The sequence below is a fragment of the Polypterus senegalus genome, chromosome 11 (genome assembly GCF_016835505.1).
Source record: "Polypterus senegalus isolate Bchr_013 chromosome 11, ASM1683550v1, whole genome shotgun sequence".
Taxonomy (NCBI): domain Eukaryota; kingdom Metazoa; phylum Chordata; class Cladistia; order Polypteriformes; family Polypteridae; genus Polypterus; species Polypterus senegalus.
The window spans coordinates 18,258,732-18,282,728 of NC_053164.1; the positions used below are offsets into that span (position 1 = coordinate 18,258,732).

At 42.7% G+C, this 23,997-nt stretch overlaps 1 protein-coding gene across 1 annotated transcript in view; it reads right to left on the minus strand.

Moving 5' to 3' along the window:
* Positions 1-23,997, minus strand: part of map3k10 (mitogen-activated protein kinase kinase kinase 10) — a 128,661-nt gene that overhangs the window by 21,160 nt on the left and 83,504 nt on the right. Inside the window, exons 3-5 of the mRNA XM_039768113.1 lie at positions 19,861-20,009; positions 11,977-12,152; positions 8,079-8,322 (exon numbers count right to left, since the gene is read on the minus strand). Coding sequence (XP_039624047.1) covers positions 8,079-8,322; positions 11,977-12,152; positions 19,861-20,009 — 569 coding nt within the window. The remainder of the gene's footprint in view (positions 1-8,078; positions 8,323-11,976; positions 12,153-19,860; positions 20,010-23,997) is intronic.

Below are 23,997 nucleotides of genomic sequence, written 5' to 3' on the forward strand. Positions count from 1 at the left end.
CTCGCCCCATCTTATATATCGGAATGTCTGACACCTTATATTCCAAATCGTAACCTCAGATCCTCAAATGAGTGTCTCCTTAGAATTCCAAGAACAAAACTTAAAAGAAGTGGTGAGGCGGCCTTCTGCTGTTATGCACCTAAAATCTGGAATAGCCTGCCAATAGGAATTCGCCAGGCTGATACAGTAGAGCACTTTAAAACACTGCTGAAAACACATTACTTTAACATGGCCTTTTATAACTTCATTTTAATCGTAATTTAACTTAATCCTGATACTCTGTATGTTCAATTCATCATAACAACTATTCATGGTGGCTCTAAAATCGGTACTGACCCCTACTCTCTTTTCTGTTTCTTTTTCCGGTTTCTTTGTGGTCACCTCCACCTACTCAAAGCTTCATGATGCTCCAACAATGATGGACGGATTAAAAGGAAGAAGTCTACGTGACCATCATCATCATCAAGCCCTTCCGTGAGAACCCTAAATCCAAAGAGGACTGTTTCATTTATGTTAGGTAGAATGCCCAGAGGGGACTGGGCGGTATCATGGTCTGGAATCCCTACAGATTTTATTTTTCTCCAGCCGTCTGGAGTTTTTGTTTTTCTGTCCCCTGGCCATTGAACCTTACTCTTATTCGATGTTAATGTTGATTTATTTTTTATAATTATGTCTTTCATTTTTCTATTCTTTAATATGTAAAGCACTTTGAGCTACTGTTTGTATGAAAATGTGCTATATAAATAAATGTTGTTGTTGTTATCCATGCCTTATTACTTAGCTGGATTCAATTCCATATTTTAAACGTTTGTTCCTTGACATGTGAAGAGACTCACTCAGCATCACCCAGTGAGTCAATGTTGGAGATTAAACTGGTATTTATTATTATTTATAGTGGAATTAGGATGACACTCTATGTGTGACAGCTGTCATTGAGGCTCTACTCAGTAAAAAAGACAAGCATGGCAATCATTCGGCTTTTAAACTTAATTGATCTTTATTATGTAGCACCCTTCTCAGTAAAGACCACCCAAGTGACTCACAGGTACAGTACGAGTCCATTATTCAGTACATATTATAATCCTTCATTCACTTGGTGCTTGCTACAATACCGGAAATATGATTTCAGATGAAAGTAATTGTTAGGGTGCTTCCATTTTTTATTTCAGACGGCTCGACCCTCAGGTGGCATGGCAGTGCAGTGGTAGCGCTGATGCCTGTCAGTAAGGATACCAGGGTTCATGTCCCAGGTCATCACTGCATGCGGTTTTTGCACGTCTCCCCGTGTCTGCGTGGGTTTCCTCCTGGTGCTGCAGTTTCCTCCCACAGTCCAAAGACATACAGGTTGGGCGACTTGGTGATCCTAAACTGGCCCTAGTGTATGGTTCGTTTGTGTGTGTTCACCCTCCAATGGACTGGCGTCTTGTCCAGGGTTTGTTCCTGCCTTTCACCCAGTGCTAGCTAGGATAGGCTTAAGCAGACCTCCACAGCCCTGTTCAGGACTAAGCAGGTTAGACAACGACTGGCTGGGCCCTCAAAATGAAATGCTTCTGCCTTCCATGTTGTTAACATAGTGAGGGTCAACGGCAGGGACATGGCATGCAGTTTGTTACCTTTGATTGGCATGATGAAACAGCCACATTCTGGTTGCATGGACTATGTCTAAAACTGTGTCGCATTGATTGACTTTTCCTGAGATTTTTAGCCACAGTCTTCTTTTACATAACGTGGTGTGTTACACTTGAGGGCCATGCACATAATGTGACATACTCAGTGACTCGCAACTCATTCTGACAAAATCAGACCATCCTTTTGTAGTGGAGGCTCTAAGTGCATGTGAGCTGACAAACAATAAATGCTCATCCGTTTATTCCTCCAGAAGTACAATATATAGAATGCAGGAATAAGGAATAAGGAACGTGGGTGTTTTGCACCCCTCAAACAGAAAGAATCTCGTCTGTCTGATGTCTCATATTTTACATATTTTACATACCATGACAGAATGAAAAAAGACAATGAAGGGTCGAGACTGCAGCTGAACTCACCATACAGTTTAAACCCTTCATACAGCACTAGCTCAGCACACCATTGGCTGTCAGAAAAAGAGGTGAGCACGGCTGTGTTGGAAAGTCTGCACGCAGTCACTAAATTGATCCAATGATTTTTGTTTGTGAAATGCCTACCTCAAGGTGATGGGATCTGTCTACATAATGCAGGCTTATCTAAACATTATTCTCAATAGTTAATTTTATTATGTATTGTGTCACACACGTGTGCATGTGAGACACCTTAAGGGTTTTCATGATGGTAATAAGGCCGGGGTTATACTTCACGTGACGCGACACATGCTCCAGCGGACGCTCCTGCTATGCAAGCGTTGTACTGTTTATACTTCTGCACGTACTTTACGTAAATCTGGAGGAATCCACCAGGTGGCAGTGCAAGATATTATCACGGTGAGAACCTGTTCGGCTTCTCCGTGTTGTAAATTGCCTAGAACATCTATTAAATTCCGATGACACCTTACCGCAATATTTCTGAAAATGATGTTTATTGATTAAATCCATCAATCCAGGGATGTGTCCATTCCAGCAAGCATTGGGCACGAGTGAGAAACAATCCCTGGACGAGGCCTCAGCTCATCGCAAGGTGAATACAAGCACACACATACACTAGCGTCATTTTAGCGACACCAAATCCCCAAATCTGCATATCTTTGGAAGGAGACCGGAGCCACAGTGTGGAATACAAGCAGGAAATACCAGCGACGTGACTCCCTGCGAGACAGCAGTGCTACCGCTCCGCCACCGTGACACCCCCATGTGTGTAATTATTAACAATATTCATTATTTAAATGAAATTAACGATTTACCTGTAAAATGTAACATACACACTTTAATGCATTTCATCATGAAAGTGATATGAAGTATAAATCTAAAGCTTCTAAATGTGCAGAGAGTTGGCATATCATACATTTAATGTGTTCTGTGTGGTGATCTATTGCTGCTTCCCGTAGCGATTAAAATCTGGGATGACGTTTATGATGGTCTGCTTTAATGATAAAGTAAACTACGAGGTGTGGACACAGACAGGCAGACATGTTGTTCAATACCACCACACGTTTATTTACAATATTTACAATAATTTCACTGGTCACTCAGACCCAAATAATGGTCACACAGACCCAGTAGTGCACACCTTCACCCCAATACACAGTCCTGGCCACAAATGCCTCTCTTCGGGCCGCCTCCACACTCCTCTTCTGCCTCGTCCTACTTCCACCCGACTCTAGCGCTGAATGAATGGAGACGGCCCCTTTTATAGAGTCCCCGGATGAGCCCCAGGTGTTCCCGGCATTCCTCCTCTGGCCACGCCCCAGCGTGGCGGAAGTGCCGGCTGTCCTCCCGGCAGCTCTCCGGGCGCTGTCCTAAATCTTCCCCCCAGCATTTCCTGGTGTGGCGGAAGTGCTGGGGTAACAGGTCCCCAAGGCATTGGGGCGCCTCCTGGCGGTGACCACGGGCCCCTACAGGGTGGAGCTTTCATGCCCTGTACCCGTGGCACCCAGAGCAACCAGGAAGGCGGCCCCCACGTGATCCAGGGTGGGCTCTGACCCTCTTCCGGTCCCTCACGGTGTCCCGGCCGGGTCGTTGCCCCTGGCATCCCTGACAGAGGTTAAAGTGGACATTTCGAGATTAAAGCCGAAATTTCCACTTTAATCACAAAATAGACGTTTTCACCAAGTCCTTATTTTTTTTTTGTCAGTGGCTCAAATACAGCGCTGTACATTTTGTTGCTGTTGTGAAGTTACAAAAAAAAAAAGACGGCACAGAAGACGGTATGTGAGACTTTTAAAATGTATCGTGTCATTACGATCGGGAATATGCGACGCTTGAATATAAAAACACCACGAATGCATCTTTATGTCGGCATTTCGCTTCACCACATCGAACCATTCATCGAACATCGAAGCGCGCACATCGATCTCGTAGGATCCGCAAAGCTTTCTCTCACATGTACACAGTAACCAGAGACTCTGACGTCACATTCCAACTTTTATCACATTGCGCCCCCCCCAACTTTTTGCTGGTACTGCAACTCGCGCACACATTGCGTTAATTCCTGAGGACCTGCTCAGAGGACGCATCAAATGAACGCTGAGAACGCGTGGCAGCCATGATGTGGGCGTGTATGCATTCTGAGCATGAAGTATAAACGAGCCCTTACTTGCCGGAGCGGTGGCTGGTACTTTGTTTGAATTAATTTTCTTCTCCTCCCTCTGCAGAATGGAAGATTCAGTCACTCCATTGCTGACGTCACTTCCATTGTCCATACGCCTGGATGGATTTCAAGCCACATGACCACTTAACCAGGAAACCAGCCATGTTGTTTCGGTTCACTACATGAAATTGTGTCTGAGAAGACACCTCCGCAATTTGCTGCGTGCTTTTTCATATTTTCTTTATTCACTTATACGGGGTCATCAAGTTGGTGCCCCAGCTCTTTATGTACAGTATGTCTGTCTCATCTTTTGCAGTGATGTAGTTGGCAGGAGTTTTCTGGGAAAATGATGGAATAGCAGGATCTGAACGAAATCATTGCTACTGAACTCAAGTGCGTAAGAGTCCAGGTACGGGAGCAATGGACTCAGCTCACATAGGAGGTCTTTGCATGTGTCAGTGTTCCAAAAGAAATTTTAACAGACAAAGGAACACCCTTCACCTCGGAGACGTTCAAGGATGTTGCCAGAGAATTAAGCAATGAAAAACCTCTGCATACAATGCTTAAATGGATGGTTTAATCGAGAGGTTCAACCAGATTCTAAAACAAATGATGCCTAAGGTGGTGAGCAAGAATGGAAGGAACTGGGACCAGTTGCTCCCCCTCGTCTACCAGAAAGACTCTCACGCCTCCGTGGAGTCCTGCCTTTTTGTATTGTGACGTCAATGTCGGCCTAGAGGAATACTGGACATTCTAAAAGAATGTTGGGAGGAAGAGGCACTCCCTTCCATAATTATATTAGAAAAGATTGCACAATTACACAACAGATTCGCTAAGATTCGACCAGTTCTAAAATAAAATATGGAGCAGGCACAATCAATGTAGGCCTGCTGTTATGATCAAGATATGAGACTCTGTGAGTTCCATCCTGGAGACTGTGTCATGGTTCTCATTTCCACTTCCCATTCTAAAATTTTAGCCCATTGGCAAAGAACATATGAGATTGGGGACAGAAAATTATTTGGGTATATCACATTCTGCTATTTGCGGATGACGTGGTTCTGTTGGCTTCATCGGACAGTGACCTCCAGCTCTCACTGGAGCGGTTCGCAGCCGAGTGTGAAGAGGCAGGGATGAGAGTCAGCACCACTAAATCCTAAACTGAAGTGGAGGAGTTCAAGTATCTCGGGGGTCTTGTTCACGAGTGAGGGAAGAATGGAGTGGGAGATTGACAGACGGATCGGTGCGGCATCTGCAGTAATGCGGGCTCTGCAACGGTCTGTCGTAGTGAAGAGAGAGCTGAGCCAAAAAGCGAGGCTGTCGATTTACGAGTCGATCTACGTTCCTACCCTCACCTATGGCCACGAGCTTTGGGTAGTGACTGAAAGAACAAGATCGTGGATACAAGCGGCCGAAATGAGTTTTCTCCGCAGGGTGGCTGAACTTTCCCTTAGAGATAGGGTGAGGAGTTCAGTTATCCGGGAGAGACTCGGAGTAGAGTTGCTGCTCCTCCGCATTGAGAGGAGTCAGTTGAGGTGGTTCGGGCATCTGGTTAGGATGCCCCCTGGACGCCTCCCTGGAGGAGTGTTCCAGGCATGCCCCACTGGGAGACCGCCACAGGGCAGACCCAGGACACACTGGAAGGATTGTATCTCCCGGCCGGCCTGGGAATGCCTCGGGGTCCTTCCAAAGGAGCTGGAGGAGGTGGCCGGGGAGAGGGAGGTCTGGGCTTCTCTGCTTAGGCTACTGCCCCCGCGACCCGACCTCGATAAACGGTGGATAATGGAAGGAAGAATATATCACATTCATCTGCTGAAACCATGGAAGGAGTGGGGTCCCAATCCCTACTCTGGTCTTTTCTCAAACCCTCAACCCTTAATTTTTGACCCTGATTTGACTGGCAAACAATGACAAGAGCTCGAAACAGCCATCTTGTCTGTCTCCAAAGAGGAAAATGAATGGCCCAGAAGGACCACATGATTGTACACAATATCATTACAAAGCTAGCAGTAATAGTCCGAGGATGTATGTACAGATGCCTCAGGGCAAAGCATGCACAGGTGGAACTTGAGACCAAACAAATGTTCCATCTAGGTGCTGATCGAGGAGAGTTTCAGTCCCTGGTCAGGCCCCATCGTCTTGATCCCAAAGCCAAATGGAGGTTGGCACTTTTGCAATGATTTTCCCTGGTTTAATCAAGTCGCCCAGTTTGCCGCTTATCCAATGCTGTGAGTGGACAAACTCCTTGAGCGGCTTGGTAAAGCTCAATATTTGACCACCTTTGACATGACAAAAGGGTATTGGCAGGATCTTTTAACTGATTTCACAAAGGAAAAGGCTTTGTTTAGCACCCCTAGAGGGCAGTACCGTGTCCTCTTATTTGGGTTGCAATGGTGACTTTCCAGTGTCTGGTGGGCAAAGTGCTACGGCCCCACAACTCCTACTGTGCTTCCTACTTAGATGACATTATCTATTCCAACACTTGGGAGGAACATGTACAGCATATTCAAACTGTGCTCCTGATGCCAAGTAGTGTTTTCAGGTTAACGAAGGCCAAATATTTAGGATACCTGGAGGGCAGGGATACAGTCTTCCAAAGTGGAAGCCATTCTGAATTGGCTCAGTCCAAAAACCAAGTGACAGGTCCAAGCTTTCTTGTTAGTTAGTGGGCTACTACTGATGGTTCATAACCCCATATCTCTGAGAGAGCGGTGTCCCTGACTGATCTAACAAAAAAGTGGGCCCTCAACATGGAATGGGATACGAAAACAGAAGCTGTATTTCGTGACCTGAAACAGGCCCTTAAATCAGCACCATCTTTGAGAGCTCCTGACATTTTTTTATCTTTCATTCTACAGATTGATGCTTCGGACACAGGTCTCGGTGCTGTGCTGAGCCAAAGCATTTGATGGTGTTTAACATCTCATCATGTTCCTAAGCTGGAAACGTTTGGACCGGGAGACCAGGCATGTGGTGTTTGAGGAGGAGGCCTTGGCGATTAAATGAGCTATTTACCAGGTACTAACATCTTGGCTGTGAGTTCACTCTTGTCCATGAATGGTGTGTCACAAAGAGTCAAACTCACGTGTCACCAGGTGGCTCTAGGACCTTTAGCCTTATAGGATCAAAGTCCTACATTGTAAGGGTTACCAGCACACTAATGAGGAATGAGATTTCAGTTATTTTATATCATTTGTAAATCTTTCTGAAGCCTATTTTCTTCTTGTCTTTATGGATTATTGAGTGTAAACTGACAAATGTGTCCACTTAAACAGAGTAAAGTATGCAAGAAGTGAATCCACTGTATGTACACTTAGACTAAAATGGCTATTTCGTCAGGTCGACTAAGGTGACTGAATGCCGTTGTGCACCAATTCTCCGCCCTGCCACCAGCGCTGCAGCTCGAATTACTTTAGCGCACAGGCTGCAGACACACTTAAAGGGTGAAGCCACGTTCCTCTACGACACAAGCACTCTCATCCTCTAATTCAATCATTACCGTACCAAAGAGCCATTTGCATCAATCAGACAGAAGGTGACCTGTGAAGGGAAACTGTGCATGAGATTGTAATTTAATTAAGAGCATGCAGCTAGGACTGGGAACATTATGGACAAGAAGCCTGACCATTGTACCACCATTGAGTTCTAGATGAGGGCCTAAGTGGCAGCCAAGGAATTCTGCTTGGTCACTGGACGGCCCAATGAGCGAGACACCTAAACGGACTTTGTTTTAACTTACATCTAGAGGGCACAGCATCAGGCAAAGGGCTTAAGAAAGTGTACCGATCATGGAGAGGGTTACAGAAACATCAAGGCAGCCATTCTCATTGGCCAAGTTAAGAGAAATAAAGAGAGCTCACCTGAGGGCAAGCTAATGCAGTTGCCATCTTTGCTTAGCTTTAGTCGACTCTTCTTGAAGTGGCCCTTACGCTTCTTCACCTTCGGCTTCTCTTGGTACATCTGATGGATGATGATGTTCAGCTCCCTCTCCACAATGTCAATCTCGCGCTCTGCCAACTCCTGCTCTCGCCGCCGCAGCATCTCCTGCTGTTCTTTCTGCTCCAGGGCAGCCCGTGTCAGCTCTTCCTCCCAGCTCCGAAGTTCCTAATATGGCAGAGAAGTAGAAACGTGTGGGCTGGGCAAGCATCTCTATCAAGTGATACCTCAGTGGCAGTCTGGGAGCATTAAGAAACTTCATGAAATTAGAACAATAAAGTTCTATCTATCTATCTATCTATCTATTGCGCCTTTCATTTCTATCTATCTATCTATCTATCTATCTATCTATCTATCTATCTATCTATCTATCTATCTATCTATCTATCTATCTATCTATCTATCTATCTATCTATCTATCTATCTATCACATAGTGCCTTCCATATCTATCTATCTATCAATCATTTAGTGCCTTTCATATCTATCTATTGTAGCAAAGGAGCTATATAAATGCCTGACCCGACACACGGAGGCACTTGTAAAATAAATAAACCATTTATTTTTCTTCAGCTGAATGGCACGTCTTCCCTTTGTCCCCTAGCCAGAACACAGTCCCCAAAGCACCACCAAACAACCATACACTTTCTTCTTTACCACCACTCCTCCTCCTAGCTTCGTCCACCCTCCACCTGACTCTGGCCCCTGTGTGTTGGTCGCTGGCTCCTTTTATTGGGTACCCGGAAGTGCTTCAGGTGCTTGATTGCAGCTATCCAGCTGCACTTCCAGGTGAGGCGAAACCAGTGGCATCACACTATCTATCTATCTATCTATCTATCTATCTATCTATCTATCTATCTATCTATCTATCTATCTATCTATCTATCTATCTATCTATCTAGTGTGTTTCATTTCTATCTATCTATCTATTATATAGTGCCTTTCATATCTATCTATCTTTCTTGACTGGAAAAGCAAATGTCACAAATGTGTGCAGGGAAGCAGATCAGTTATTGAACATTTAGACAGCAAATACTCGATGCTGAGGAGCTACAGTATAGTCAGTCCCAGCAGGATAAAAATATATGACTGTATGAACTATAAAGGGTGCTCTTTAGTTGATTGCAAGTTGAGATAACAAATAAGTAAGACAAAAAGTATAACATAATTAGGATTACCGAGTCAAAGAGGTAAAAATACCGGAGGTGCCAAAGCACACCGTAATCACGTGATCAGCAACAGTCCTAACAGTCATAAATGTCCATGAAAACATTCCCAAAACAAATACACTTAAAAAATGGCATTGCAATGAAGTAAAGAATATAATAATTTAATAACTTTAACCAGGGCAGTGAAATGTAATAAAAATACTCCAAACTGTATTTTATGTGTTCAAAAAACCTTTAAACTGTGACCATTTTGAAAGCTTGGCTGTTTGACAAATATCTGAAAGGTGAGCTTCTTTCTGTCCTGACTTAACCCAAACAGGAAGCCTTGAAATTCAGACAGGCAAACTGACGCACTTTACAGTAATTATATTTCATTAAAATACGGGTGGCCCTCGGGTTATAGCTATCTCATCTGCAAACCCACAGACACGAATGAGTAAATAAAACGCACAAAAACTGAATTTCAATTCATTTCAATTTAGTGTGTTCTGTTTTTGACTGAAATGCACAAGTTTTGACGTAGATGAACATCATCATTAACAGCAGTGTGCCCCTGCATGGTATGGACATGTCACTATTTTCAATCATTTAATGTTTTAGTGCTCACATGCTGCAAAATATAACTGGAAGCACATGTAGCTGCACAAATACGCCGAGTCTGAGGTAAGCAGCTCGATCAGCAGCTGGCCATATCACTGAGCGGAGGACGTCGCTGCTGGCGATTGATTGGGTCCTAAGAGTGCGTCTTAGCAATGTCCCCTCATGAAGCTGATCGGAGGTGAGGTGACAGTCTGAGCGACCCCTCAGCAAGCACAGCACATCTCTGCTGGGAGATCAATATTAGCTAGTGGTGGATGTTCATGCCATCACTCTGCTCTTTCAAACTCTATGAGGTAGTGGGTGTCATTATCAAAGCATAAGGGCAACATGCAGTACATGGCTGTGATCCACTTTAGTTTGAATTGCTTTGTGTTTTGTAATTTTAAGTACAGTACTTTTTGTTATTTTATCAATACATTGAACTCATATTTCTATAATCCATCCATCCATCAATTATCCAACCCAATATATCCTAACTACAGGGTCACGGGGGTCTGCTGGAGCCAATCCCAGCCAACACAGGGCACACACACACACACACACCAAGCACACACTAGGGACAATTTCAGATTGCCAATGCACCTAACCTGCATGTCTTTGGACTGTGGGAGGAAACCCACGCAGACACGGGGAGAACATGCAGACTCCTTGCAGGGAGGACCCAGGAAGTGAACCCAGGTCTCCTCAGTGTGAGGCAGCAGCGCAACCACTGCGCCACCATGCTGCCCTATTTCTATAATATAAGTAATAAAGAGCTATGCATTTTTACTGACTTTTCCATTAACCAACATTTTTAGTACAAATTCTGACGGACATCTAAAATTTGGTCATAAGCAACTGTAGGAATGGAAGTCGTTTATAAGTAGACGCTGCCTGCCTTAAAGTTTACAAAGGAAAAAAATCAAGGAACAGAATTCTATTTATTAACATACTGACTGTATTAAAGTTTATGAAGGAAAAAATCAAGGAATATAATTCTTTTTATTAACTTACTGATTGTATTAAATTTTATGATGGAAAAAAACAAAAATTAAAAAGATTTTTCATATCCAGACTGCATAAACTTTTACAAAAATCAAGGCATACACATTTTTAACATGCTGACTATTAAATCTTATAAAGGAAAAAAATCAAGGAACATAATTCTTTTTTTACATACTGACTGCATTAAATTTTATAAAGGAAAAAATCAGAGAATATAATTCTTTTTATTAACATGCTGACTGTATTAAGTAATCAAGAAACACAATTTTTTATGTTACATGCTGTCACACCGTAGAGACAACTTGTGTGCTCATCATATTGTAATTCCACCCCAAGTCGAGGGTTGGCGCCGTTGCCTACTAGAGCTCCTCCTCCTCCTCTCTCATTAGCAGATCTGATGACTGGCCGCATCAGTGATGTCATTTCCGGGTCACAAACCCCCTGAGCCCGCCTCTTCTGCCCTGCCTTCATTTTAAGGGGTTGCACTGCCATCTTAAGGCAGGCGCCTGTTGCTGATTGCTATTTTTTTTTTTCCTTTATTGTCATCACATAAATGAAGTTTGCCTTTATGGTTCCCCAACTCTTCATTATCTTTTTGTGTCATTTCTTACAATACCTAAAAGGTTATTATAATAAAAACTCCTTAAAATGGTCTAACAAATAATAACTAAATATGGTAAATAAATATATACAATAGGATTAAACAGGGAGGAAATAGAAAACTATCAAATAAAAACTTAAAAGTGTGGCATTTTTCAAGCCAAAACTTATTTTTTCACAATCGTGATATACACTTCCATCCATCCATTATCCAACCCGCTATATCCTAACTACAGGGTCACGGGGGTCTGCTGGAGTCAATCCCAGCCAAAAGGCAGGAAACAAACCCCAGGCAAGGTGCCAGCCCACTGCAGCGATATACACTTGTGTGCCATGAAAAATGGCATTCTTAATTTTTTTTTTTTTTTAATAAATAAAAAGTGCCTGTTCTTGTGGCCTAAAATGCGAATGAAAAGCCAAAGGGTTCACAAACATTTTCTTGTATTGCCGCCTGTTCCACTTTGATGTTACCTTCTCTTTGGTGCGCAGCTCATCAAACATCTGCTGGATCTCCAACTTCCAGTCTTCCTGCAGGGAATGGAAAGACTCCAAGGGCATCTGAAACATGGCGGACTTTTCGATGCAGAGCAACTGGTTGAGGATGATGTTGAAAGAAGGCCTGCTGTGGGGATTTGGGCTCCAGCATTCTGAAAAACAACACAGGATTAAAATATCACATAACTTTACCAAACTAACAGTGTAGCACAAGAACCCACCACTGCGAATGTTGATGACCACAACAATACTCTGTTATTATTTAACTCCATTGGAATCATCATCAGTTTTACTGAATCACCCTGCAATCTCTGCGTTATCTGTGACACTAGCATGCCATGCAAAACATGCATTATAAAACTGTCCAAAACATGCTTCTACCATCTTAAAAATGTGGGAAAATTAAGATGTTTACTAAATATGAAGGACACTGAGAAATTAATTCATGCATTCATTTTTAGTACGATTGACTACTGCAATGTGGACTTCCCTGGCTGTTCAATGCCTTCTTTATGCAGCTTTTAGTTAATTTAAAATGCTGCTGCAGGAATCATTACAAAAACTACAAAGTATGAACTCCAGTTCTTAAGTCCTTACACTTGGCTCCCAGTTAAGTTCAGAGCTTATTTTAAAACCATCCTTTTAATATATGATGGGAAGTCAAAAGGTGAAGGCAATTTGAAAATTATACAGTAACCTAATAGAAGCTAACACAATACAACTCGTTTACAATGGCTTATATTAATTTAAAATGCTGCTGCAGGAATCATTACAAAAACTACAAAGTATGAACACATAACTCCAGTTCTTAAGTCCTTACACTTGGCTCCCAGTTAAGTTCAGAGCTTATTTAAAAACCATCCTTTTAATATATGATGGGAAGTCAAAAGGTGAAGGCAATTTGAAAATTACACAGTAACCGGATAGAAGCTAACACAATACAACTCATTTACAATGGCTTATGGGTAGTTCAAACCCACACAGCACAGCAGTCTGCCATCATTCTACTTGAAACCAACTCAAGTTCAAATGAACATGGACTCTATGCTGTGGGATGGCATCTTAGTTGAACAACGCGGCAACAAACCTTTCAAAGTACCCATAATCCATAACTTCGAAAAATACCCAATTTATCCGTTAGGGCAAAAAGAAAATATGAATGTGTTTTTTAAATGTTGACTCTTTTGTCATTGCTGACTGTCCCATCCATCATCTGTCCATCATCTTCACTACCTCTCTATCAATGTCTCTGCTCTCATGAGTCGAGAATTTGTTCTTTCTGTGTATGACCTGGACAGTCTCTCCGATGTCCTGTAGCTTTTAACTCCTTCAGAGTTCTCAGAGGTCTCTCGGTGTCCTCCTTCATTCGTCTTCAATTCTCCGCTAGCAGATTGACAGCTGTGCCAAACTCCTTTATACAAAATGACAAATCTCCTTTATTTTGTTGAGAACCATAGCTGTCCGATTGGGCATTCTCACGCCTACAATTCTTGCCTTGCCCATTTTGTGAAATTTCGTAAAATCATTTGAAATTTGTTAACGTTTTATTTTTGATTTCTAATTTACATCTTCTAAATAATCACCAGTGAATGTCCCCATGCTTACCACGAGGAGAACATTAAAACCAAATGGAGAACCTCTAAGACTAGGAGACAGTGAAGTAAACTGCATGTTATGATTACATTGAAAAATTGCAAAACCCATTTTGTCAGTTTACAAATCAATTTATTTAATGTTTATAAGAATTTTAGATTTTGAAAGATTAGCTTTAAAGGTATTCTCCATATATGAGCTAGTTTTTAATTTTTATAATTGATTTCTGTCACCTGTGGTGGGCTGGCGCCCTGCCTGGGGTTTGTTTCCTGCCTTGCGCCCTGTGTTGGCTGGGATTGGCACCAGCAGACCCCCGTGACCCTGTAGTTAGGATATAGGAGGTTGGATAATGGATGGATGGAAGCCGATATGGGTGAGCATGGTTACAGTTGGGTCTTTTCTGGTTGTTAGGGTCTGCCCTCCTTATATGAGCTGATAAACTGCAGAGCAGCGAGTGTTGTGGTGTGAAATTTTGTGTATAAATTGAAAAAACTTATAACATTAACATCATAAATAATATAATGTAAGGATCCAAGGACAGAACCTGAAGGACTCCTCCACTGACGACCTCACTCCATTCCCCTCTTATCTGTACTGTTTGTCTTCTGCCGGTTGATCAACTTGAGATCCATTTCTGTAGGTTACCTCTGATGCCTACAGCTTCTCGTTTCTTAATTCATCTTCCATGTCAGACAACTGAGTCAAAGGCTTTCTAAAAGGCTAAGTAAATTATATTGTATGGTTTGTTTTTGTAAACTTTTCCCGTTGATTCTTCAAAAACAAAAAACATTGGTTTAGCATAAACCCATGCTGGCTGTTTTTTGGAATATTATTTTCATGTAGGTAATTTTCTAATTAAGTTTCCATAATTTCGCATAGCACAGAAGTAAGACTAATTGGCCTGTAATTGCCAGCATCCATTCTTTCGCCCGTCTTGAAGATTGAAGTCACCTTTGCAACTTTCTAGTCCTCAGGTACTTCTCCTTTCTCAAATGTCTAATCAGGGTTTATAGATGACGTCTTTCATTTCTTTCAGTACAGTTAGTAAGATCCCATCAGGTCCAGGGGTTTTATTAGACTTCAAAGTATTGAGGGCTTAAGCACATCTGACTCTTCTATTTTAAAATCTATTACTTCTGCATGAGTTGTTCCACTTGTCTCTTCCTTTTGAAATATTTGGGTGACATATTTGTTTGGTTCATTTGCAATTTCCTTCCCATTTTCAATGATTTCTCCATTCATGTCCCCAAGGTTTCTTAAATTCTCTTGTATCATCTTTTTACTGGAATTGTGCTGAAAACACTGCTTGCTGTTCATTTTGGCTCCACTAGCACATTTTATTTCAGTTTCTTTTTTGACGTTTCAAATGCTTTTTTTTTAATTTCTTACTGTAGTGTCTGGTATTCCTCTATGTCAGAATTATCTGGCCTTTTTTAATGTTTGTGCGCAGTGATCTTTTCAGTTTGACGTCTCTCTATTATATAAAGAAATCCTAGGACAAGACAAGAATTTTTCAGAGAGATACTTTCACGTCCCGCGAGACGAGGCTTTGTGCTAAGAGATTTAACCACACCCGGGGCTGGAAATAAAAGACAAAGGGAAGATGACAAAGTAGAACGTTGTAAAGAATTCAAAAACGTTGGTGCAGTACACATGGAGAGCAGGTTAGAGATAATAAAAGTACGAAAATTTATTTAAACTTTAAGTCGGAGACTTGTAGATTGTCTAATTTGTGTTGCCATTAGGGAAAAGTAGTGTTGCCTCCCCATGAAGAGGCGTATCGGCGAGAATTAAAAGATTTGTTGTTTGGTGAAAGTGAAATCCACATACGCGAGCGGCAGAGACATGAAGTGGCTGGCCATAGCACAGGACGGGTTTGGAAAGCGAAGTGAGCAGGGGGCTAAGCCCCCTAGTCTTCTTATATAATACGCTACGGTGGCTGTTTGTTTGTCTGTCCACGATTTTAAAGCACCTGTAGCTCGCAAACCATTTGAACTATTGACCTGAAATTTGGTACCCATATACTACGTGACATCTACTATCCACTTTTGGGGTGATGATTTTTATTCCTCTTTTTTTTTTAATTTTATTTTATTGTAGAATCAATTCTCGGCAGCAGCCAGCAGGATGGCCGTGCAGTACATGTGTACAGGGCGCTGTTCTCATCCCTACTATCTTCACCGTCACTTCCCCTACCTCTTCATATCTTAAAATCATTCTTGAGGCAAATTAAAGGCTTACAGTTGTGCTTGAAAGTTTGTAAACCCTTTAGAATTTTCTATATTTCTGCATAAATATGACCTAAAACATCATCAGATTTTCACTCAAGTCCTAAAAGTAGATAAAGAGAAACCAGTTAAACAAATGAGACAAAAATATTATACTTGGTCATTTATTTATTGAGGAAAATGATCGAATATTACATATTTGTGAGTGGCAAAAGTATGTGAACCTTTGATTTCAGTATCTGGTGTGACCCCCAATAACTGCAACTAAATGTTTCCGGTAACTTCTGATCATTCCTGCACACCGGCTTGGAGGAATTTTAGCCCATTCCTGGGTACAGAACAGCTTCAACTCTGGGATGTTGGTGGGTTTCCTCACATGAACTGCTCTCTTCAGGTCCTTCCACAACATTTCGGTTGGATTAAGGTCAGGACTTTGACTTGGCCATTCCAAAACATTAACTTTATTCTTCTTTAACCATTTTTTGGTAGAACGACTTGTGTGCTTAGGGTCGTGGTCTTGCTGCATGACCCACCTTCTCTTGAGATTCAGTTCATGGACAGATGTCCTGACATTTTCCTTTAGAATTCTCTGATATAATTCAGAGTTAATTGTTCCATCAATGAAGGCAAGCTGTCCTGGCCCAGATGCAGCAAAACAGGCCCAAACCGTGATACTACCACCACCATGTTTCACAGATGGGATGAGGTTCTTATGCTGGAATGCAGTGTTTTTCTTTCTCCAAACATAACGCTTTTCATTTAAACCAAAAAGTTCTATTTTGGTCTCATCCGTCCACAAAACATTCTTCCAATAGCCTTCTGGTTTGTCCACGTGATCTTTAGCAAACTGCAGACGAGCAGCAATGTTTTTTTGGGGGGAGCAGTGGCCTTCTCCTTGCAACCCTGCCATGCACACCATTGTTGTTCAGTGTTCTCCTGATGGTGGACTCATGAACATGAACATTAGCCAATGTGAGAGAAGCCTTCAGTTGCTTAGAAGTTACCCTTGGGTCCTTTGTGACCTCACCGACTATTACACGCCTTGCTCTTGGTATGATCTTTGTTGGTCGACCACTCCTGGGGAGGGTAACAATGGTCTTGAATTTCCTCCATTTGTACACAATCTGTCTGACTGTGGATTGGTGGAGTCCAAACTCTTTAGAGATGGTTTTGTAACCTTTTCCTGCCTGATGAGCATCAACAACTCTTTTTCTGTGGTCCTCAGAGATCTCCTTTGTTCGTGCCATGATACACTTCCACAAACATGTGTTGTGAAGAGCAGACTTTGATAGATCCTGTTCTTTAAATAACATAGGGTGCCCACTCACACCTGATTGACATCCCATTGATTGAAAACACCTGACTCTTATGTCACCTTCAAACTAACTGATCATCCAGAGGTTCACATACTTTTGCCACTCACAAATATGTAATATTTGATCATCTTCCTCAATAAATAAATGACCAAGTATAATATTTTTGTCTCATTTGTTTAACTGGTTTCTCTTTATCTACTTTTAGGACTTGAGTGAAAATCTGATGATGTTTTAGGTCATATTTATGCAGAAATCTAGAAAATTCTAAAGGGTTCACAAACTTTCAAGTACAACTGTAAGTGCCAGCTTAAGTGAAAAATTAAGAAAAAATACTAAGTAATCGCAATATAAACACTGACTTAATCAGTTTTATCACAAAAAGATGCCAACAAAAGAAGAGGAGAAGCGGGCCGCTAGGGTGGAGAAAAGAAGAGCTGCTCAGGAAGCAGCAAGCGCATTGACCTCTGAGCAAACGAAAGAGGAGGAAAACTAGGAATGCTCAAGTGTATTCACTGCACATTATCATGCAGTGCGCCGTTACTGCTTTTTAATAATGTTATTTATCCATTTTGGCTGATTGTTTAGTCTTTTTATGTGTAATAAATGAAGGCTAAAAAGTGTAGGATTTAAAAGACATCTTGCTAAGGTCTACACAATAAAGAGTATAAAGGGGGAAATACGGTCACCTCGGTCTGTATATGACAAAAACATCAATCAAAACAAAATTAGCTGAAACCAAAATCAAAGGTGAAAAGAAACGACAGAATCGAGTTTAGCGCCAAAGAAAACCCCAAACAAAGAACAAAACACTTGAAAAAATGCAGCGAGAAATCTATGAAAAATTCAAACCGATCAACATTCTGTACGGCACGCAGTGGGTAGTAGTAGTTTTAAATGAAAAAGAATCGGGATAAGTCAAAATAACGTGAAGACATAAACAAAGGCCAAGACGTGAATCAAAATCAGGATTCAATGTGGGATTTTGTAGACAAAAGGGGACATGTAGTCTGAGCCAAACTCAGCAGATGTTATATGTAATCAGAGGAAGGATTGGTAACGAGAGCAGACTAAAGAGAACGATCACTGAAGGTTTTTCTTAAGAAGACCCTGAAATCTCAAAGACACTCAGGGAAGGCATCTGATGACCTTCATACGGTCGTGTTGATGATGGCACACGATGCACACTCCATTAGAAAATGATACAGTGCTGTGCGAGAACATAATTCATTTCCAACCTCATTACAAACACTCTGAAATAATAAATAGAAACGCCATGAGAGTCAAGGGTTATGGTCACATTACAGGCCTCGTTGCTCGATTCTGATTTTTTGCTCAGATTGCATTTTCCTGTCTTGATGGTTCACATTCACAACTACAAGTGTCCGGAATGTAAGTGCAGGCCCGCCGCTGGGGGGGACAAACGGGACTCTGGTCCGGGGCCCCTTCACGCTTGATTTGTTTTTATGCTGATGTTGTGTGCGTAGATATATATTTGGACAATGATTCAAGTTACATGTAATAGAAAAGTTAAATCATTTAGCTTACAACAATACAAGTGAGTGTTTTAATAGCCGCACGCTCCACGCAAGTAGATATCGTGCTCGTGTGAAGCACGCTCATCAAAGGGGGCCGGCAGCGGCAAGCTTCTCAGAGACAAAGGAGAGCCGACGCCGACGTCCTTGAGCTTGACGTTGAGTAGTATGTTTGTTGTACAGGGTACGTGGATAATGGATTGACTTCGCCGCTGTAACTGAATACTTCCGTTTCACACACACAGGCGCTGTTCTGTCTCAGTTGTGCACTATCGTGGATGTTGCCGTGTATGGTGTAGCAGAAGTCCGTCTCCGTAGTTTGATAATTCATTCGCTTGGTGTTTATTGTTGCTTTTAAAGCAGTGACGAGTGTGCGTTGGTTTTGTGTGTATCACTAAAGGGCCACCCGCTTCTCTTCATGCTTGAACCCCACCGCCCCCAAAGCCCTATAAAAGCCGGAGAGATACACTGGAAGAATGTGATTCACTGTCGTCAGTTTTTGGTGTTGATGAGCTCTCTTTGTGGTTCTACTGAAGTATAATTATTTTTATTTTATTCTATTGTCGGACACGGCTTGTTATCGACTTGCTTTTGAGCATATCCACTTATGCCTTTAGCTCCACTTTGAGCATTTTTCTATATAGAGAAGTTTTGAAATAAATGTTTTATAAAGATTCTTCCCCTGCTCCTCACATACAGTTAAAGGTTTGCGGCTACCCCCTTTTCCCTTTTGGGACTTATGAGTTGTTATGGCCCATTTCCTTTTCTGAGGGCCTGTTCCCCCTAAAGCCAACAGGTCACTCCTGGGCTTGGGCCGAATTAAGTGGGTCCTTGCTGGATGCACTAGTGCAGACCCTGGCTTGCTCCTCTGCGGACATGGAGGCCCATACGAGTTTTGCTTGGGAAGAACTCCCTCAACGTAACACAGGACAGGTCAAGGTTAGCAAACTATTAATATCATCGTTCACCATTTTTAAATATCAAATATAAACTTCAAAAATCACCCTGTAAAAAAAAAATTATTAGTTCTTTTAACAATTAAAAATAATGACTACACAAACAAACACCAGCTTTACTCCGAGCAGGGCAGTTTTAATTGCATACGCTTGTTATTTTGAATCCTGCCTTTCACCCATTGTTCTCTGAAAAACACAAAGAATGAAAGTGTCGGATTTCTTCATCGCCCCTTACCTTCCAAAAGTCTGGAGAAAGCCTCTGGGCAGGTGGATGGGATAGGGAGGGTCAGCTTGTTCATAGCCACTCCATAAGCTACAGCGAGAGCGTCGATCTCACGATAAGGAACCTCGCCGGTGAGCAACTCCCACAGTAAAACTCCAAAACTGGAAAGAATTTGAGAATGATTAGAAACCATTGTGTTTCATTATCAAGAGACCCACAAACAACTTTCACTCAGTTTACAGCCGGTGGCTTGGTGGCACAGTGGTGAGCACTGCTGGAGGCCTGTGTGACTTTCGAGATTAGACAAGATTAGCAAACCACTGACATCACTGTTCACCATTTTTAAATACCAAGGTCACTGCCTGCGTGCAGTTTGTATGTTCTCTTCATGTCTGTGTTTGTTTTTTTTTCTCCTTGTGCTTCCTAAATTGGCCCTGAAGTGTATAAGCACCCCTTGTTATGGATTGGCATCTTGTAGCCACCCTAGCCACCTGTTTACAGCAGGAAAAAATGAGCCAAAGCGGTTGCACTTTTTCAACAAGAAAAAATGTTATTTTGTGTTGACATAAGGGGGCGGTAGGGTGGCACAGTGGGTAACACTGCTGCAGTTAGGAGACCTGGGTTCGCTTCCCGGGTCCTCCCTGTATGGAGTTTGCATGTTCTCCCCGTGTCTGCGTGGGTTTCCTCCCACAGACCAAAGACATTCAGGTTAGGTGCATTGGCGATCCTAAATTGTGTTTGGTGTGTGTGTGTGTGTGCCCTGCGGTAGGCTGGCACCCTGCCCAGGGTTTGTTTCCTGCCTTGCGCCCTGTGTTGGCTGGGATTGGCTCCAGCAGACCCCCGTGACCCTGTAGTTAGGATATAGCGGGTTGGATAATGGATGGATGGATACAGTAGAGAAGGTATGTCGAGTGTTTAGTGCTGCACTGATGCAGATTTACTACACGTCCCTCGTGTGACACACAGTTGCAATCAGGACAGTTGACGTGTGTTTCTTTGTGCACTTTTCTTAAATGTTTTTCCTGTTGCTGGCACCTGACTGGGTAAACTGAAAGAGTTTGAACCACACGATCGATGCACCCATTGTGTCATTGTAGACTACCACAGTGCAAGGCTTAGTGAATTTCACATTTCCTGACATGAACATTGACAGTTGCTGCATTGTGAACAGTGCTTAGGGGGCTAACATCTTGCTTGCCCTTGCATTCTATTGCAATTATTTTGTGTTTTTCTCACACAGCTACTCTTGATCACAATGAAACTTCTCAGGGTTGAATTCAACGGTAATATCAAGGCAGTTTAATCGTACAGTGATGTATTATGCTTCAGTTTCACTTTCTGTGTCAATGTCTGATGATCGATTCACCATCGTCATTACTATCGATCAGTCTGAGTAATGGTTCAGCTTCAGTTTGTTACAAAACTGCATTTATGGCTTTTCATTTGCCATTCTGCTATTTATTGGGGACTATACCCCAGTAATGGATACTGATGAGTTACCATAAAGTGTCAGAAAGCCTTTTTTTCAGCACAATGCTATTTTATCCACTAGATGGCAGCAGATCACTGTCTCTAGTCAGTCAGTTATTATCCAACCCGCTATATCTTAACATAGTGTCACGGGGGTCTGCCAGAGCCAATCCCAGCCAACACAGGGCACAAGGCAGAAACAAACCTGGGCAAGGTGCCATCCCACTGCAGGGCACACACGCACACACACACCAAGCACACACTATGGACAATTTAGAATCGGTAATGCGCCTAACCTGCATGTCTTTGGACTGTGGGAGGAAACCGGAGCACCTGGAGGAAACCCACGCAGACACGGGGTGAACATGCAAACTCCACGGAGGGAGTTCTAGCTGGTCTCCTAACTGCGAGGCAGCAGCGCTACCACTGCGCCACCATGCCGCCCTACTGTCTCCAGTATTATTCAATATTAACTCTAAGAAGTATATCAACACTACATGTTACTGCAAATGTGACTCGGGTTTAACTGCAATTATATAGAATTCCAAGCCTGAGTCACACTCAAGGTTGATGCCAAGGTGTTTAAGGCACGGTTTGTGTCCTCTGTCTAGTGCTGATGTGTCAGACCACTAACAACCCTTGTTTGTCTGCCACATTCCAAAAATGGGAATGTGAAGATAACTGGTGACAGAAACGGACATCTCATATTCAGTAAGTGAGCGTGTATGTGGCATTAGATTTGAACTGTTATGGACCAGTGACTCATTCCTGACTTGTGCCTCATGGTGCAAGAATAACTTCCAGCCGCCTCACTACAAAAGATCATCCATCTTGTGTCACTGGAGAAAACCTGAAGTGAAATAAAAACTGAGGTGTGGACCATAGCAAACATGGTGGAGTGGAAGGGGACCCTGAAACACAGCTTGCTGCAGGACTCCTTACTGTTATGAATGAATTACGTTACTTGATTTTTCATCTTTTTTGTTAGAAAACTTCCTCTTCTTCTTTCGGCTGCTCCCATTAGGGTTTGCCACAACAGATCCTCTTCTTCCATATCTTCCTTTCCTCGTCATCTTACTCTGTCTCTCCCATCACCTGCATGTCCTCTCTCACTACACCCATAAACCTTCTCTTAGGCCTTCCTCTTCTCCGGCAGCTCTATCCTTAACATCCTTCTCCTGATATAACCAGCATCTCTCCTCTGTACATGTCCAAACCAACACATTCTTGCCTTTCTGACTTTGTCTCCCAACCGTCCAACTTGAGCTAACCCTCTAATGTCCTCATTTCTAATCCTGTCCATCCTCGTCACACCCAATGCAAATCTTAGCATCTTTAACTCTGCCACCTCCAGCTCTGTCTCCTGCTTTCTGGTCAGTGCCACCGTCACCAGCCCATATAACATAGCTGGTCTCACTGCCATCCTGAAGACCTTCCCTTTCACTCTTGCTGATACCCATCTGTCACAAATCACTCCTGACACTCTTCTCCACCCTGCCTGCACTCTCTTCTTCACCTCTCTTCCACAATCCACATTACTCTGTGCTGTTGATCCCAAGTATTTAAACTCATCCACCTTCACCAACTCTACTCCCTCATCCTCACCATTCCACTGCCCTCCCTCTCATTCACACACATGTATTCTCTCTCAGTGGTCCTACTGACCTTCATTCCTCTCCTCTCTAGAGCATATCTCCTCCTCTCCAGGGTCTCCTCAACCTGCTCCCTACTCTCGCTACAGATCACAATGTCATCAGCAAACATCACAGTCCACGGGGACTCCTGTCTAATCTCGTCTGTCAACCTGTCCATCACCATTGCAAATAAGAAGGGGCTCAGAGCCGATCCCTGATGTCATCCCACCTCCCTCACTCCTACCACAGACCTCACCACAGTCACACTTCCCTCGTACTTATCCTGTACAACTCTTACATACTTCTCTGCCACTCCTGACTTCCTCATATAATACCACAACTCATCTCGAGGCACCCTGTCATTTGCTTTCTCCAGGTCCACAAAGACAGAATGCAACTCCTTCTGGCCTTCTCTAAACTTCTCCATCAACATCCTCAGAGCAAACATCACATATGTGGTGCTCTTTACTGGCATGAAACCATACTGCTGCTCACTAATTAACCGAGCTTCCACTACTCTTTCCCATAACTTCATGCTATCTGGGGGATCTTCTGTAAACAACAGTGTACCTTTCCTAATTATGTCCACTCAATTGAATTGACCACAGTGGACTCCAAACAAAGTGTAGAAACATCTCAAGATGACCAATAGAATGGGATGCACCTGAGACAGATTTAAAGTGTGGTAGTAAAGAGTCTTTTTTTTATCTATACTAATAAAAGGCAAAGCCCTCACTGACTGACTGACTCACTGACTCACTGACTCACTCATCACTAATTCTCCAACTTCCCGTGTAGGTAGAAGGCTGAAATTTGTTAGGCTCATTCCTTACAGCTTACTTACAAAAGTAATTTTGAAATTCTACGCGTAACGGTCATAACTGAATCCTACTTGCATACATATATACGGCCATACCCTGCAGCTCGGTCGCTGTGTGAGGCGGAGTTGCGTCCCCTATCACCACGCCTCCTACGTAGTTGGCTGCCTGCCTATATTGCGTCCCCCATACCCACGCCTCCCACATAATTGAGTGCCTGCCCATAT